The sequence below is a fragment of the Acinonyx jubatus genome, chromosome D4 (assembly GCF_027475565.1).
Source record: "Acinonyx jubatus isolate Ajub_Pintada_27869175 chromosome D4, VMU_Ajub_asm_v1.0, whole genome shotgun sequence".
Taxonomy (NCBI): Eukaryota; Metazoa; Chordata; class Mammalia; order Carnivora; family Felidae; genus Acinonyx; species Acinonyx jubatus.
In genome coordinates, this window is record NC_069391.1 from 31605001 (window position 1) to 31621305 (window position 16305).

The 16305-nt window shown below is 39.7% G+C and overlaps 1 protein-coding gene across 9 annotated transcripts in view; it reads right to left on the minus strand.

The window, feature by feature from the left end:
* Positions 1-16305, minus strand: part of INVS (inversin) — a 154882-nt gene that overhangs the window by 40565 nt on the left and 98012 nt on the right. For all 9 annotated transcript variants that reach the window (XR_008291073.1, XM_015068971.3, XM_015068964.3 and 6 more), the window contains 4 exons: positions 16090-16245; positions 15352-15581; positions 11226-11332; positions 3592-3804 (listed from right to left, as the gene is read on the minus strand). Coding sequence is in view for 8 of the 9 variants with exons in the window: in XM_015068971.3 (XP_014924457.1) it covers positions 3592-3804; positions 11226-11332; positions 15352-15581; positions 16090-16245 (706 nt within the window). In the remaining variant the exon portion in view is untranslated. The remainder of the gene's footprint in view (positions 1-3591; positions 3805-11225; positions 11333-15351; positions 15582-16089; positions 16246-16305) is intronic.

The following is a 16305-nucleotide window of genomic DNA, read 5'->3' on the forward strand; positions in this document are numbered from 1 at the left end:
AGGGTGTGAGAGGGAGGCAGTCATGGAGAGAAATGGGACTTGGAGATAGAAGCGGAAGCAGAATGATGAAGGGTCTTATGTGGGACCATGGATGGTGTTCAAGAACAATGGCCCATGTAGCATGGTGGGACATGAGAATGGAGGCAAGAGGACATTTCAAGAGGAATTAACAGAATCAATGGTAGCATCACTAGCAGGGAAATCAGGAGGCGAGAAGAAAGGCTGTGCTGATGAGGTGTAGGTTTCACAGTGAGTCTGAAGTGACAGTGACAACAAGACACAAAAATGGAAAGTGTTGGCAAGTCACAAAAGGACAGCAAAGTGGAAATGCCCACTAGGCAACTGATGATGTGGAATCAGAGTTCCAGGAGGTCAGGATGTGAGACAGATTAATGGGCTATCTACAGAGATGAAGTCACTGAGGTTTCATGAGTAGACAACTTTCCAATGGAAAAAATGTATAGCATGAGTAGAAGTCTAAGGAGCGAGTCTGCAGAACTGACCTCAGTGTGGAGATGGTATAATTAAAAAGCTGTGAGAAGGAAGAGATGGAGAGATAGAAGAGAACTGGGATTAGAGAGTGAAATAAAAACCCAGCAAAATGGAAGCTTCCGGGGACAAGAGTGATCAACATAAATACAGTCTTGTCTAGTGTGCATTCAACTGTGTGCTATGGCAGGTAAATTATAGCAATGTTCCTTTTGGCAACAACATAGGTGGTGCAGTGTGAGTTATAAAGTGCTTTTAAGTGGATTATAGGTATTTCTTAAATAGTATTTTCTGAAAGACATGCCTTGGAAAGCATGACTAAAACTTTGCTCTCTCCCAATTTCTCTATCAGTAAATGAGAAGTCATTTGAAGTTTAATAAGTTCTTTTCACATCGTTGCTTTAAGGATGGTGATCTGTGCCATCCCGATGTGCTATGCTGGGAAAGGTAGACCGAGGCGGTGCCACGTGCCTGGGTCACCTTGGCCAGCGAGGCGGTAGCAGCGAGGACTGAAGTCAGCATTCTGATTTTTGTTCCCTAAAGCCCAAACCACATCCAAAGTTAAACACTGACTCAGATCTTAAGAAATAACTTTTGAGAAATAAAATTAAAACAAATGAAATCAGTTTCTTCTCCCTTTAAATATTTCTCTTGGAGTCCTTATGCCCACAAGCACCATATGAGGTGATGGTTAGACTGTAAGAAATTTGTTTACTTCCAATAATGACACCTAATAGAGGAAAGATTGTGACTGAGAAAAAGGAAAGAGGTTACCGTTCCCAGTTTGGGCCATTTCAGATATTACATCAGTAAGCACAGCTCCCACATAACAGGTTTTTAAAAATGACCTTCAGGGGTGCTGGGGGGCTTAGCTGGTTGAGCATATGACTCTTGATTTCAGGTCAGGTCATGATCCCAGGGGCATGAGATTGAGCCCTACGTCAGGCTCGGTGCTGAGCGTGGAGCCTGCTTAAGATTCTCTCTTTCCCTCCGCCCCTCCCCCATTTGCTCTCCCTCTCTCTCTCTCAAAAAAAGTAATAAAAAAGTTTTTTAAATGAACTTCAGAAACTAAGAACTAAGAACAAAGAGGACCCATTGTCCATAGCCGTGAAACCAACCAGGATAACAACGAAGGGGGGGTTGGGCTAGATGGTCCCTTAATCCCCCTACCTTTTCAAACCCTCAGGACTTGGAGTCACAAAAGGCCTGGTTAGGAAAAAAAAATATTCTAAGGCTCTATTCATGCATGTCCTGAAGTGAAAGCCCTTCCTCTCTATAGGAGATCTTCTGACAAATGGATTCTTGGTTCTCGGCTGTATGCTGACTCAGCAGTGCCTGTCCAAACTCTTGGCCCCCGGGGTATACGGCCACTAGGCAGCACTGCAGGCAAAGGAGAGAAGGAAGAGGCTGAGATCATTAACAGAGAAGACTGGGGCGGAGGTTCCACAGAACTGGAGAGTGCCTACAAGTCAGCTGGTCTAGTTTGTCATGTTTCATAGATGAAAAAACTGAGGCTCAGAGGACAGATGCTGTGTTACCCTACAACCCCTCTATTCTGCTGGAAAGGGAGTCTGGGGACTCCAGGGCCCCCTCTCTATGCTAATGAAGCAGAATGTGTTTGGACTAATGCACTCCTTTTTCTTTTTTAAATTTTTTTGGTGGGGGGGGTGTGCAGGGTGGGGAGGATATACAAAGTCGTTGCCTTTGTACAGTCCCACCAACATATTCAGGTAGGTGTGACTTCAGATTCTGAAAACAGATTCTCACCCATAAAAACCTGAGTTTATGGAAACATCAGATGGAAGGAAATATAGCATTCCATCCCTTACAGAGAATATTTAACTTACAACTCAGGATAATTTGCCATGTGTATTAAGTAATACCTACTTAACAGTTGTCATTCTCATGCAAGGAAATTTCCTAATAAGGATAGAAGAAGAGGCACGTGGAGAGGCCTCAGGTTAAACTGGATTCTTTGGCAAAAGCGAAGAGAAGAGAACCTCATAAAGAGAACCGTGCAAGATAGTATTTCCTAGGATGCCACCACTGCGGTAGCTTCAGTCACAGAAAATGATGTCTTCCTGTCAATCTCATCTACCAAGGGCCACCATTGTGGTTAGCATCCCAGTTCACAGTGGCATTTAACTTCTCACTAAAATGGCTTATCCTGCCTTTTATTATTATTTCAAATTATTATTTATTACACACCTGCTTCCCCCTTGTGGGCAAGAAATGGAAGGATTCAAGATTTAGAAACATTCACGATCCAGCCAGGAAGTTAAGATTCTGCCTGTTATCTTCTGCATCAGAGGTTTGGGGACCTATACCTCCTGATGCAATAGTCCCCTGCTAAATAAAGCACCCCAACAAAGGCATCCAAGAAAACGTAAACCAAGGCATAATCTAAAATCAATCACTTTTGGTAAAATAATCACACTGTGTATGTAATAGGCACACATGACTATTTTACATAGTCTATAAAAATAGTGTGAGGTCCTTGAGGCAAAATCACTATTTTCTCTAAAGGCTCTAGCCAAGAGTTTTGTATGTACAGTAAGAACCCGGTCAATATTTCGTGAACACATCACATGAGTTAGTACAGATTTGATAAGGAATAGGTGGGGAGGGCAAGTTATTCACACAACTTGGTTGCTTTAATCAAATCAAAACTAGACGTTTCTCATGAAGTAGGTTAGATACTGGTGTTGGTTTCCTGTGGAAAGGCAGGAAAGGAAGGAGGAGGAGCAGTTATCTCTATGTAGCTTCCTGTAGGTAAGCTCCTGCCCCCCACTCCTTGCCATCGTGGCTGTGGCAGTGGTTTGTCCCTGGGTTCGAACCAGAGGGGCTAACCTAGACGAACAGCCAGCCACCAAGTAGAGACTGGGCCTTGGTCCTTTCCTGTAGCCTCAGTGCCCCGCAGGCCTGGTGGGCAAAAGGGGGTGGGGTGTGACATGGGGACAGGGATCAAAATTATTTCTTTCTGATCCTCTTTGGATTCCTCTTCCTGGCCACTGCCCCCCTTCTCCCCACCCCCCCTGCCCCGTGCCCCCTTCCACCCTGATTCTGGGCTGTGAGAACATAATGTCCACAGCTCTCACTTACTTGGCAGCAGCATCTTTTCTCAACTGTTCGTGCTTCATGAGGAGATTTTTCCGATCTCGAAAAGCTTTTCTGACCTTGTACCCTTTGTAGACCGCCTGGATTTTGAAGGCAGCGATGTCTTGTATGGCTGCGATGGACAGGGCGCCGTGCTCCAACATGAACTGGATCACTTCATGGCGCTCACCAAGCAAGGCATAGTCAAGGGGAGTGTACCTGAAGAAGGAAGGTATTTTGTAAGTGTTGGCATGTAACCTGAGGTACAGTTCAGCTGCCAATATTATGCAGCAAAGGAAACTTCATTCTGACATGTGGACTCTTCCTCAGGCAAGGCTATCTTGTGTACTCCAGGGCTGTTCCTTTTTTTTCTGAGGGGACAAAACAAGGCAGGAGCTGGGGTCAGGTGCTTTGTGTCACTGACCATGATGGTTCCTGGGTCTTGCTTGCTGGCTCACAAACCGGGGGCTATAGGAACACATGATCACTTTTCTTCTTCCCCATGTGCCAAATAATACCCTGCTCCTATCTGAAAAAGTACTGCAGATAATTTCCTGTGGGACTCATAAGTTTAAGCCTGGGACTACTGATAGTTAATGCTTGTGAAATAAAAAATACATCTCCAAATGGACAGATTTAGTATATGAAGAGGATGGCCCTTTAAATCAGAAAGCATTTATTAAGTAGTTTTGGGACAGCTGCATAGCCATCTGGAAAAAAAAAAGGAAGATTCTTATATCAGATTTTACATGAAAATGAGTTCTGGATGAAGCAAAGACCTAAATATAGAAAAAGAAACTGTGGAAGTACTAGAAGAAACAAGGGAAGACTTTTTTAAAAATTAGAGTGGGAAGGTCTTTTCTAATAAAAATAGCACAAAACTCAAAACTGTAAGAGAAGATTGACAAATCCAACTACATAAAAATAACAAAATTTTGCAGGGCAAAAAACACCAAAATCAAAGATAAAAGAGAGTCCTCAGAACAGGAAACACTGATGGCTCCTAAATATATAAAAATATGTGCAGCTTCACTCATTTAAGAGAAATATAAATTAAGACTAACAAGGAGAGTTAGGTTAGCTAACCAATGAGCAGGTTAGCAAAGATTAGAAAGTTTAATAACACACTGTGCTGGTAAGGATGCAAAGACAGGCTCCCTATGTACTACTTTAATCTTCAGAAAGACCAATTGGGCAGTATCTATCAAAATTTTTCCCACATCTGTCCTCTGGCATTTCACTTGCAGGCATATATCCCAGAGACCTGCTCTCGTGCGTGCGTGCGTGCGTGCGTGCGTGTGTGTGTGTGTGTGTGATGCTTTCTATGTAAGGATATTCATAGAGGCACAGTTTGAAATAGTTAAAGAATGGAAACAACCTCAGGATCCATCAACAGAATACTGCTTACATAAAGTACAGGCCATTTGTGTAACGAAGTCATTTCTATAATGCAGCCATTACTGTGGCATATGAATAAAATAAGGAACAATGTCCAGGATGTCTTGTTAAATGAAGAAAAAGAAAAACAATTAAGCAACAGAACAGTATTATGGCATGCTCCTTTTGAATAAAAAAAGAGAACATATCCCTGTATTCTTATTGATGTAAAATATATCTCTAGAAGTTTACCAAGAAACTGGTTGACAGCGACATCTCTGGGGAGGAAACTGGTTGTCTCAGAGGCAGGGGTAGGAGGGACATTTAGTTTTAACTGAATGCTTTTTTATGCCTTTTATTTATTTATTTTTAATGTTTATTTATTTTTGAGAGAGAGAGAGAGAGACAGAGTGTGAGTGGGGAGGGGTAGAGAGAGAGGGAGACACAGAATCTGGAACAGGTTCCAGGCTCTGAGCTGTCAGCACAGAGCCCAACACGGGGATCGAACCCACAGACCATGGGATCATGACCTGAGCCGAAATCAAGAGTTGGATGCTTAACCAACTGAGCCACCCAGGTGCCCCTTTTATGCCTTTTTATACCTTTTAAATTCTGTACACTGTGCATACCTTTTTGATAAATATATTATTTAGAAAAGATGGGTTTTATTGTCATATAGCTATATATTTGAATCTCAACTGGCTACTTTCTAGATGTATAATTTTGGGCAAATTCCTTTCTTAAAATATATCCTTTCTATTTCTGGAAATATAAAATAATTGGATAAATACACAGAAGAAAATAACAGTCATCTATATTCCCCCCCCCCCCCTTAGAATTAATCAGTGTTATTATCTCGGCAGGTATGTTTTTTAAATGATTACTTTTTAATAATGACACATATTTTAAGTATTAAAATAATACAAAAAATACAAAAATTGAAGTAAAATAAAATCCCAACTCTACCTTCCAACAATGGTAATGCTGACTGTCACTTCTTAACCAACTTACCTCTCCTCACTACAGATTTGGCATGAAGAATAAATGAAATGACAAACCAAAGAAGATAACACTGTGCCTGGCATAAAAGAAGCAATTAATAAATGTCAGCTGTTGTCGTTATTATTATAGGAAATGCACTGCATCAGGGTTTGTGATACCATGGTCACATGTCATCGATATTGTTCCCACAGGACCCAAGCTAGGAGTTATGGCTACCTAACGACTGCTACTGATCTGATTCCTCTCTGGGAGACTGTTACTAATCCAACACAATCAGAGGTGTTACGAAGAAATGATCAGCTGATTTATGAGGTGGAAAAACTGATGATTATATGGATGCATGATTAGACACAGAAAATCATCCAGTGATTATAGAGATTTTCTCTCTTCAAAATTCACCTGACAGTCATAGTCAGACGTCAATGGAGGAGATTTTTCAGTATAAGCAAAGGGTGGTTTGGTCACTTCTATAAGGAAACTGAATTCAGAAGGAAGTCTGTATGTTAGAATTAAGAAACTCTCATTTTTAGGACATCTTGATCTGTCTTCTCTGTTCAGGGACCAGAAGGCCCTATGGTAGAGGTGCCAACATGAACTTTAAAAACATTATCTATAAGTAGGTAGCGTCTTGTAAATTCAGAAGAACTTAAAAATTTAAAAAAAAAAATTTTTTTTTCAACGTTTATTTATTTTTGGGACAGAGAGAGACAGAGCATGAACGAGGGAGGGGCAGAGAGAGAGGGAGACACAGAATCGGAAACAGGCTCCAGGCTCTGAGCCATCAGCCCAGAGCCTGACGCGGGGCTCGAACTCACGGACCGCGAGATCGTGACCTGGCTGAAGTTGGACGCTTAACCGACTGCGCCACCCAGGCGCCCCATAAAATTTTTCACTGTATATTCTATTTAAAAATTTTATTATTTTAAAAAATTTTAATTCTAGTATAGTTAACATACCGTACTGACTCAGTTTCAGGTGCACAATACAGTGATGAAGTGATCAAGATAAGTGTAATCACTATGTATTCTAAAATATCTTTCATGACCGTACTCTCTCCCAATGGAAAAAATTATCAGAGTCACAGAACTCTATGACAGTAGAGCTAAACTGAATTTTGGAGGTCTTTTGGCTTAACAGCTTCATTTCATAAATGAGTAAATAGATTCAGAAAGTTTAAGCAACTTGCTGAAGGTTATGTAACTAGTTCCCTGCAGAACCCAGACCTGAACTGAGACTGTAGGACTCCCTGTTCAGTAATCCTTCCACAGCACATCTATCAGTCCTGGAATATAATCCTCGTACAGAATGAAGCTGCTTCTCAAATCAACGTGCAAATTACGTATGCATTTAGTAGGTTTGATCATCTTTTCTAGAATTACTAATAGGAGTGTCTTTTTCACACAGTATACAAGCAGGATTATCAAAATCTGGTGGGTGAAAGTAAGGCCCAACCTCTGCCTTTGCTGTATCTCTCAGGCCACTTGTGGACGGAAAATTGTATTTTAAATATCTTTATCATGAAAAACTGTGTTTTTATTATGAGAAACTTCAAGCATAAAAATAGCACAATAACCATTTATATGCTCATTACCCAAATTTAACAATTAGCAAGATTTCTGCCACATTTGCTTCCTCCAACTCCTTTCTTATTATTTTTGCTGAAGTGTTTTAAAGCAAATCCTAGACCTTCTATTATTTAATCATTCTGCACTGCGGTATTGATCCATAAATAATGTGGACACGAGCACAACGTCATTACAGTATTCAGCAAAATTAACAGGAATTCCTTAGCAAAATCTAGTACCCACTCCAAACACAGATTTCCCCAATTTTCTAAAAAAATGCCTTCTTTATAATTGGCTTATTCAAATTAGGATTCTTGGTCAATATTTGATTCATGGAAACACAGTCCAAACATCCAGAAATATTTTAAGACCGAAGTCTATGCCTAGTGTTTGGGCACTGACCATATTGCAAATTACTACTATTGAATCTTTCTTCACCCCAAATTCAATTTAGAAACACTCAAGTGCTGTGAATATTCCCATCGATGCCGGAGGGTGGCTGTCAGATAGTTATTGACTGAAAGCCAGCGGTAGTTGGCAAAAATTATGTCTATACAGTGCACATCAAGTGCTTGGTGTCAGTGCATGAGAAGTAAAAATTAGCACCACGTTGATGGTAACCAGTCAAGAAACAATGTAGATAAAGCCAAGAGACAAGATACAATTGGCCTTGCCTGTGCAGGAATGGTCTGATGGGATGAGTGGAAGGCCTAAACTGGAATGTCAATAAACATCAAAGGCAGAGCCGGGTTCTGACATTTGCACGTCAAGGTGCACTGCTGATGAAACATTAAAGGAGACTGGGATATTGCCACTGTCTCTTTTCATCTAAAGATTGGCAAGTACAGTTAGGAGGATTTTTTCCCTCGGTCTTTTGGTCTGTAATTAACATATGTTTACTCTAGGAGGCAGTAAGCACCTTAATTCATACTCTTACTTAGGCCTGAAATTTAAGTCTTCCCCTAAAAATGGGAACTGAATTACAACAACAAATGTTTTTACTGTTTCCTAAGAAAACAGCAGTCAGGCAGTAAATACTGTTATAGAATAAATCCTTTCTAATAGACCTAATAAATCACCACAAATTCCTTAGGATTCTTAACCTTTCCCTTTTGCCTTTATGGGATTTCTAAGAGCGAAATCTTCTCTCTCACATATCTGCTTTCATGTCGAAACCTCAGCCTTGAGGATTCTGCTTGGCTTTCCAGCTTCCTTCAATGTCCAAACCCCTAAATCTTCGAGTCTTCTTGGTTTTGCAGTTGTCATTTGACTATAATAGAGACAGTGAGTTCTTTATACAACCCCTTCCAAAGTAAGACGTACTAGTCTGATTTACCTAATACTGTATGTACTCGAAGAATTCCAGAGTTTCTTTCTTTCTTTTTTTTTTTTTAAAGTTCATTTATTTTGAGAGAGACTGAGACAGCACAAGTAGGGGACGGGGCAGAGAGAGAGGGAGAGAGAATCTCAAGCAGGCTCCACACTGCTAGCGCAGAGCCTGATGTGAGGCTTGAATCCACGAAGCCGCGAGATCATGACCTGAGCCAAAACCAAGAGTTGGATGCTTAACCAACTGAGCCACCCGGGTGCCCTAAAGAATTCCAGAAATTTCTAATGCAGGTGTGAGGCAGGGGAAGCTAATGGGAGCCTGAAAGCATCAACTCAACAATGCAACAGTTATTTACTGAGCACTTACTTCCTGAAAAGTACTGCGAGCAACACAGAGATGACGATTCTCTTCAGGAGTTCTCTGCTAACACGGAAAAAGGATTACATAAAATTATCAGATAAAGTGAAGTGTGCTAAGTGCTATACAAACCCACAGTGTAGGGGAGAGCTTTGTTTGGAACACCTGCCTCGGGGATCAGAACAATCTTCTTAGATGGGACTGCATTTGAATGGAGGAATGACGTGACTAACAATTATATTAGAAATATGATTTAGGGAGGCTACTTGGGAAGCAAATGAACTGCAGGAGGGAAATTTCAAAGGGTGCAGAACAGCAAGGAGGCATTGCGATAGTCCCGGGAATGAGTCAAAGAGGGCAGGATTTAGACAATGGTGCTGGTAATAAAAAGGAAATGACAGTGTGAACCAAGGAGAGACACTGAGTCTAAAAGACAGATTTAGAACTCACCGGCACCCAGGTGATTACTGAAGCCTCTGTGGAGATGCGCTGAGAGGAAAGATCTAACCCTTGAGGAATGTTTACATTTAAAAAATAAAAAAATGGAAAAGGAGCCAAAATAAATGGAGAAGGAGCAGACACAATTGCAAGAGAATCAGGAAACTAAACTGTCACAGAAGCTTGGAGAAGATAGTCTCAGTAAAGGTAAAGAAGAGGGGTCAGCAGAACCAGGCGATGCAGAAAGGCCAATGAGAGTAGACAGGGGGACCAACATATGATTTCTCAATGAGGAGTCTGTCAGAGACCACTCAGACACTGTTTCAGCATAAATGTGAGGCTAGAAGGCAGACAGCAAAGGCGGGAACTGTGAGTAAGGGTAAACGGAGCAGTGCAGGCACCCCGAGAGCAGGAGGGCTTTATAGGCAGAGAAGACAAACTTCAGAAAAGAAATAAATTGGAAAATAATAGGTGGAGGCTATCTTTAATGGGGAGGGGTTCTGAAAGTAGTGGGAGGGATGAAGGGGTTCACCCCAGAAAGGAGGAGCAGTTTTCCTGACACAAACAGGTGGCCTAGAAAAAGTCCCTCCTTCTCCACAAAATCTCCCACAGAACTGGCAGTGGTTATGGGGGTGGGGCTGGTGTCATGGTAGGAAGCACTGCAGTTATAGCATCCGTGAACAATGAATGGTTCCAAAACACAGACCTGGCCAGGCAGAGCTCAGGTGTGGAAGTCACATGTTCAGAATCTTCCCAGATCCAAGATGGCCAACACTGTCTCCTGCTTAGACTTCACACTGTGTCTGCTCCTTTTTTTTTTTTTTTAATTTTTTTTTCAACGTTTATTTATTTTTGGGACAGAGAGAGACAGAGCATGAACGGGGGAGGGGCAGAGAGAGAGGGAGAGACAGAATCGGAAACAGGCTCCAGGTTCTGAGCCATCAGCCCAGAGCCGACGTGGGGCTCGAACTCCCGGACCGCGAGATCGTGACCTGGCTGAAGTCGGACGCTTAACCGACTGCGCCACCCAGGCGCCCCATGTGTCTGCTCCTTTTTATTGGGCCTGGGCCCTGGGGCATAACTCCAGCCTAACTCTGTGAATCTTACATTATTCAATCCTTTCACCCTCTCCTTATTTTTCATGCCACATGATGGCACCTCTGTCCACTAACTGATAATAACCTCTTTATCAGGAGAAATTTCTTGAACATAAGACATATTCTACTGTCCTGACCAAATTCCTAGGTCTAGTCAGTCAGGACTCCCCTGACTTTATGCCAGCTACAAGCCACAAGAACCTAAGTGTCCTCATCTGTAGAATGTGAGCTTGCCAGAAGTAATATCTAAAGTTCTGAATAATTTTAAAATCCCATGATTCTAAATCAACACTTTTCTTTAGGTTTAGGATTTCTTACTGTAGTGTGGTGTTTCTTTATGAGTATACTTATTACTTCTGAACTAGTATCTAAATTTTTTTATATAAATTTTAATATATTTTTTTATATAGAGATTTTTTCATATAGCAGAAAGGATGTGAGTTGAACAATACATTCTTTTCATCAACAGCTTACCTTTCTTCATTATTTTCCATCTGATTAGGAAAAGCAGCAAAGTCTAACAGTAATTTAATGGCATCAAGATATCCGTTGTTACAGGACCAGTGCAAAGCTGTTCTTCCCTATAAGCATAAACAAAAATCAGATGTATCTGGAGTAGGTATTTTTGGACACATACTTAATTATGAAAAGGGAAAATATTAAATACACAGTGGAGAAAATGGATGGTATCTTAACCAAGTGATCAAAATTAATACTATGTTAAAAGGAACGATATGTTTCTAGAGGTGATACCCCGAGAAGGATTCAATATCACTTGTATAATATTCTAACCAAAAATGTAAAACTTAAGTCTAATTATGAGGAATCATAAGGCAAACTCCAATTGAGCGAGATTCTACAAAATAAATGACCTGTATTCTTAAAAAAAAATTTAATACCATGAAAAATAAAGAAGGCATGAAGCATTGCCAGAGATACAAGGGGGATATTTCATAGTTTTAAAGAAGTCAAAGAGGAAGATATCACAACCCTAAATCTGTATGCCACAGCTATTAAATATACAGAACAAAAAGTGACAAAATTAAAAGGGGAGATGGTCAAATCCATAATCACGGTGAGAGATTTTTAACCCATCCTTTGTAATAGTTCATAGAACAAATAAATAAAAGAGCAGCAAAGATATAGAAGACCTGAACAATACAGTAAAAAACTTTGATCTAAGTGATATATAACATTGCATCCAACTATGACACAATTAGTATTCTTTTCAAGTGTACATAGAACGGTTACCAAAATCGATCATAGGCTGGGCCACAAAGAAAGCCTCAAAGGACTTTGAAGGATTAAAATAATTCTGAAATAAAGTAAAGTAAAGTAAAGTAAAGTAAAGTAAAATAAAATAAAATAAAATAAAATAAAATAATTGTGTTATTCTGATTGCTTTCTGACCACAGTAGAACTGAAGTTACAAATCAGTGTGGTAGACAGAATAAATGCATGCTTTTGCAAAGATGTCTACATCCTAATCTCTGGAATCTGTAACTATGTTATGATATTGGAGAGGGGGAATTGAGGTTGTAGATGGAATTAAGGTTGCTAATCAGCTGAACTTGAGATGGGGAGATTATCCTGGATGATCTGAGCAGGCCCAATGTAATCACATGGGTCCTTGTAACTGAAGGAGGGAGATGGGGGGGTGAGTGTCAGAGTGATGCAGTGTGAGGGTGACTCAGCTAGTCATTGCTAGCTTCGAGGATGGAGGAAGGGGGCCACAAGCCAACGAAGGAGGGCAGCATCTAGAAGCTGGAAAAATTAAGGAAACAGATTCTTTCCTAGAGGCTTCAAAAGGAATGCAATCTTGCCCACACTTTGATTTTTAAGCCCCATGAGACCCATTTTGGACTTCTGACATCCAGAACAGTAAGATAATACATTTGCACTGTTCTAAGCCACTAAGTTTGTGATAATTTTTTTTTAGCAGCCAGGAGGAAACCAACATAATCAATAATCGAAAGATAATGAGAAAATGCCAAACTGCCTAGATATTAAACAATATGCTTCTAAATGATCTATGGGCCAAACAATAATCAAAATAGAAATTAGAAAATGTTTGAACCCAATTATAGTGATGGTGCAACTTTGTGTGTGTGTGTGTGTGTGTGTGTGTGTGTGTGTGTGAGAGAGAGAGAGAGAGAGAGAGAGAGAGAGAGAGAGAGAGAGAATCCGAAGCAGGGTCCATGCTCAGAGTGGAGCCGGACGCAGGACTCAATCCCACACTGCGATCATGATCTAAGCCAAAAATCAAGAGTTGGATGCTCAATTGACTGAGCCACCTAGGTGCCCCAGTGATGGTACAACTTATCCAAACTTTCAGGATAAAGCTAACGCAGGCTTAGAATAAGAATCATGCGTAAATACATATATGGGAAGTGAATACTAAAAAAAAAATCAATGATTTAAACTTTCACCAAAAGAATCTTTGAAAAAATAGTACATCAAACCTGAGGAAAGTAGATGGTAGGAAATAATAAAGATAAGAGTAAACACCAATGATATAGTAAATAACTTCAAATATGGAAAATTAACAAAGACAGTAAGTCCTTTGAAAAGATGAATAAGATGGAAAATTTTTTTTAAAAACAAAAGAGACAACACACATTACCAATATATGAAATGAATAAGAGGAAATTACTATAGGTCCTATAGTCATAAAAAAGGTAAGAGAATATGTGACCAACCTTATGCAAAACATTTGATATTTTTAATAAAATGGATCAATTTCTCAAAAAATGCAACTTACCGTGGCTGAAAAGAAAATAATTAGAAATCTGAATAGTCTTGTATTTATTAGTGATGCTGAGTCAGTTATTAACACCTTTTACACAAAGAATACCTCTAGATAAGATGGCTTCACCAGGGAATTTTTCTGAACATTTAAAAGGAAGTAATACCAGTATTACACAAATTCTTTAGGAGAATAAGAGGAACTACTTCCTAACTCCTTTTAATTCACCATGTAAACAGCAAAGAGGTAAAAAACAGATGTTGAAAGATGCAGAAATAGTATCTAACAAAAATTAAATGGCTAATTGTGAATAAAAAACCCCAATTCTTGGCAACTAGAAATACAAGGAAACCTATAGCAAACACCGTATTCAATGGTGAAATAGTTAAAGCTTTCCCCTTGAGAAGCCAGAATGAATTATGGGTGCTATCACCAATTCTATTCAACATTGTATTGGAGGTCACAGTTCAATAAGGCATGCTATTCACAGATGCTATGGCTGTATATGCACATAATCCAAAACAGTACATAAGACCTAAAAACACTAGAAAGTAGCTTGGTATACTACTTATGTAAGAAACCAGCAACTTGTCAAAAAAAAATGTAGAAGATACTACAGATTGCAAAAGATGCATTTCTAATAACATAGGTACAAGAACCATTTTTTACATATTTTTCATTATGTCACTTTCACATATAGGAACAATCCTGATAAATATATATTGAGTGAATTAATAGAAATTATATTTTCTGGCTTGGAAAAACATAATATGCCAGTATTTTTGAAGACTTAATGCAATTAAACTAGCAAAAAAAGTCCATAGTGGCAAGACTGAGAGAAGTCAATACAATCCTATATGGCTAGGGAAGTGGATATTAACCCACATGGGTTAGAAAGCAGTTTGGCAGTAATATATAAGAGCTGAATCATATTCATATACCAATAATAAATAATCTCACTTAGGGGAAATTATTCTAAGGATACAATTAAAAAAAAGTTAAATGCACTTTGATGATTAATGAAATGTGATTTATACTATCACGAAAAACTATCCAGCAACAGGAAGTTACTTATTTAATTTTAAAATTGGGGTTACAAACATAGTTTGGATCCTGACTCTCCACAACAACCCTGGCCCTGTTGTCACCTTAGGGTAATTATTTAAGCTCTATGAGCTTCGATTTTCTACCCTGCAAATGGGAATAATAATAGCAACTCCTTTAGAAAGTTGCTGTGAAAGAGAGCCAAAGCATAAGAGACTCTTAAAAACTGAGAACAAACTGAGGGTTGATGGGGGGTGGGAGGGAGGGGAGGGTGGGTGATGGGTATTGAGGAGGGCACCTTTTGGGATGAGCACTGGGTGTTGTATGGAAACCAATTTGACAGTAAACTTCATATATTGAAAAAAAAAAAGAAAGTTGCTGTGAGAATTGAATGAGTTATGAAACATAAAGCTCTTAGAACTTTGGAATATTCAGCATCTATGATTATGTGGAAAATTATATACCAAAGGAGAAAACGCTGGTGATAATTTTAAGTGAACAAAACAAAAATGTGGTTTATGAAGTATCATATATGTATGTATACACATACATACACATATACCATGTATGTTTATTTTAAGAAGTTATGAAATTATTCCCATTCTGTATTATGACTTTGTTAAATTATATATGGCTATGGAGACAAGAACTAGAAGGAAAACAGGGAAAAATAAGACTCATTTTTAATTAACACATAAATTTATAAGTGATCTCTTTACTTGGTAAAATGTTGTTTTACTTTATTTTAGTTAATGAAGAATAAATAAACACCTTGGAGCAAACAATACAGAAAAGACTTAGAATTTCTACCTCTTTGTCTTGAATGTTAGGGTCTGCATTGTTTTCCATGAGCACTGCCATGCAGTTGATGTAGCCGCCATAGGCAGCGCACTGCAGAGGGGTTCTTCCCGCGTAATCTTGCACATTTGGATTGATCTTATTTTCTATCAAGATCTGGCAAACATCAGCATTTCCTCCCAGTGCTGCCCAATGTAGGAGAGAGTGTCCATCTTGATCCACTAGATCTACCCTTGCTCCACCTGAAAAAGCAAAAATATCAGTAAAATGTTGAACATAGAGAGCACTAATCAAAAAGGAGTCTGAAAACAGCAGTCCCTTAAACGCTTTGCTCTTAGCATTGTATACTATCTGCTTTGGATTTTTACAACAAGCCTGTAAGTTGGTCAGGGTAGGAGTCATTTTCCGTTTACACGAAATCAAACTGAGGATCAGGCAGGTGAAGTGGTTTTTCCAAAATCACACAACTACCAACAGGTGGAACTAGGAGTGGCCCTCAGGTTTCCGGATGCTTGTGTGTGCATGCGTGCGTGCGCGCCTGTGTATGTGTATGTGTGTGTGTGTGTGTGTGTGTGTGTGTGTGTGTGTAGGGGCGCATGCATGTGTGCATGCATGCATGTATGCGTACGTGTGGGCACTCCTCCCTCCATCTGTCCACCCGGGTGGCCCTCTGCCTGTAAGCTGTTTCAGCTAATGCAACAATTCCTACCTTCTGAGAGAGACTTAGTAGGAGCACTCTCAATAACTAACCTTTAATAAGTGTCTGGATCACATCTTTGTGTCCCATCTCACAGGCTCGGAAAAGTGGAGTGTGCTTCATGACATCAGTGGCATCTACTTGAGCGTTATTTTCCAACAATAACTTCACGGTGCTGACGTGGCCAGAAAGGGCCGCGGCATGTAATGCTGGAAAGGGAGCAAAAGAAAGCAAAGAACTCTTTGATAACAACGTCACCTTTTTCTTAT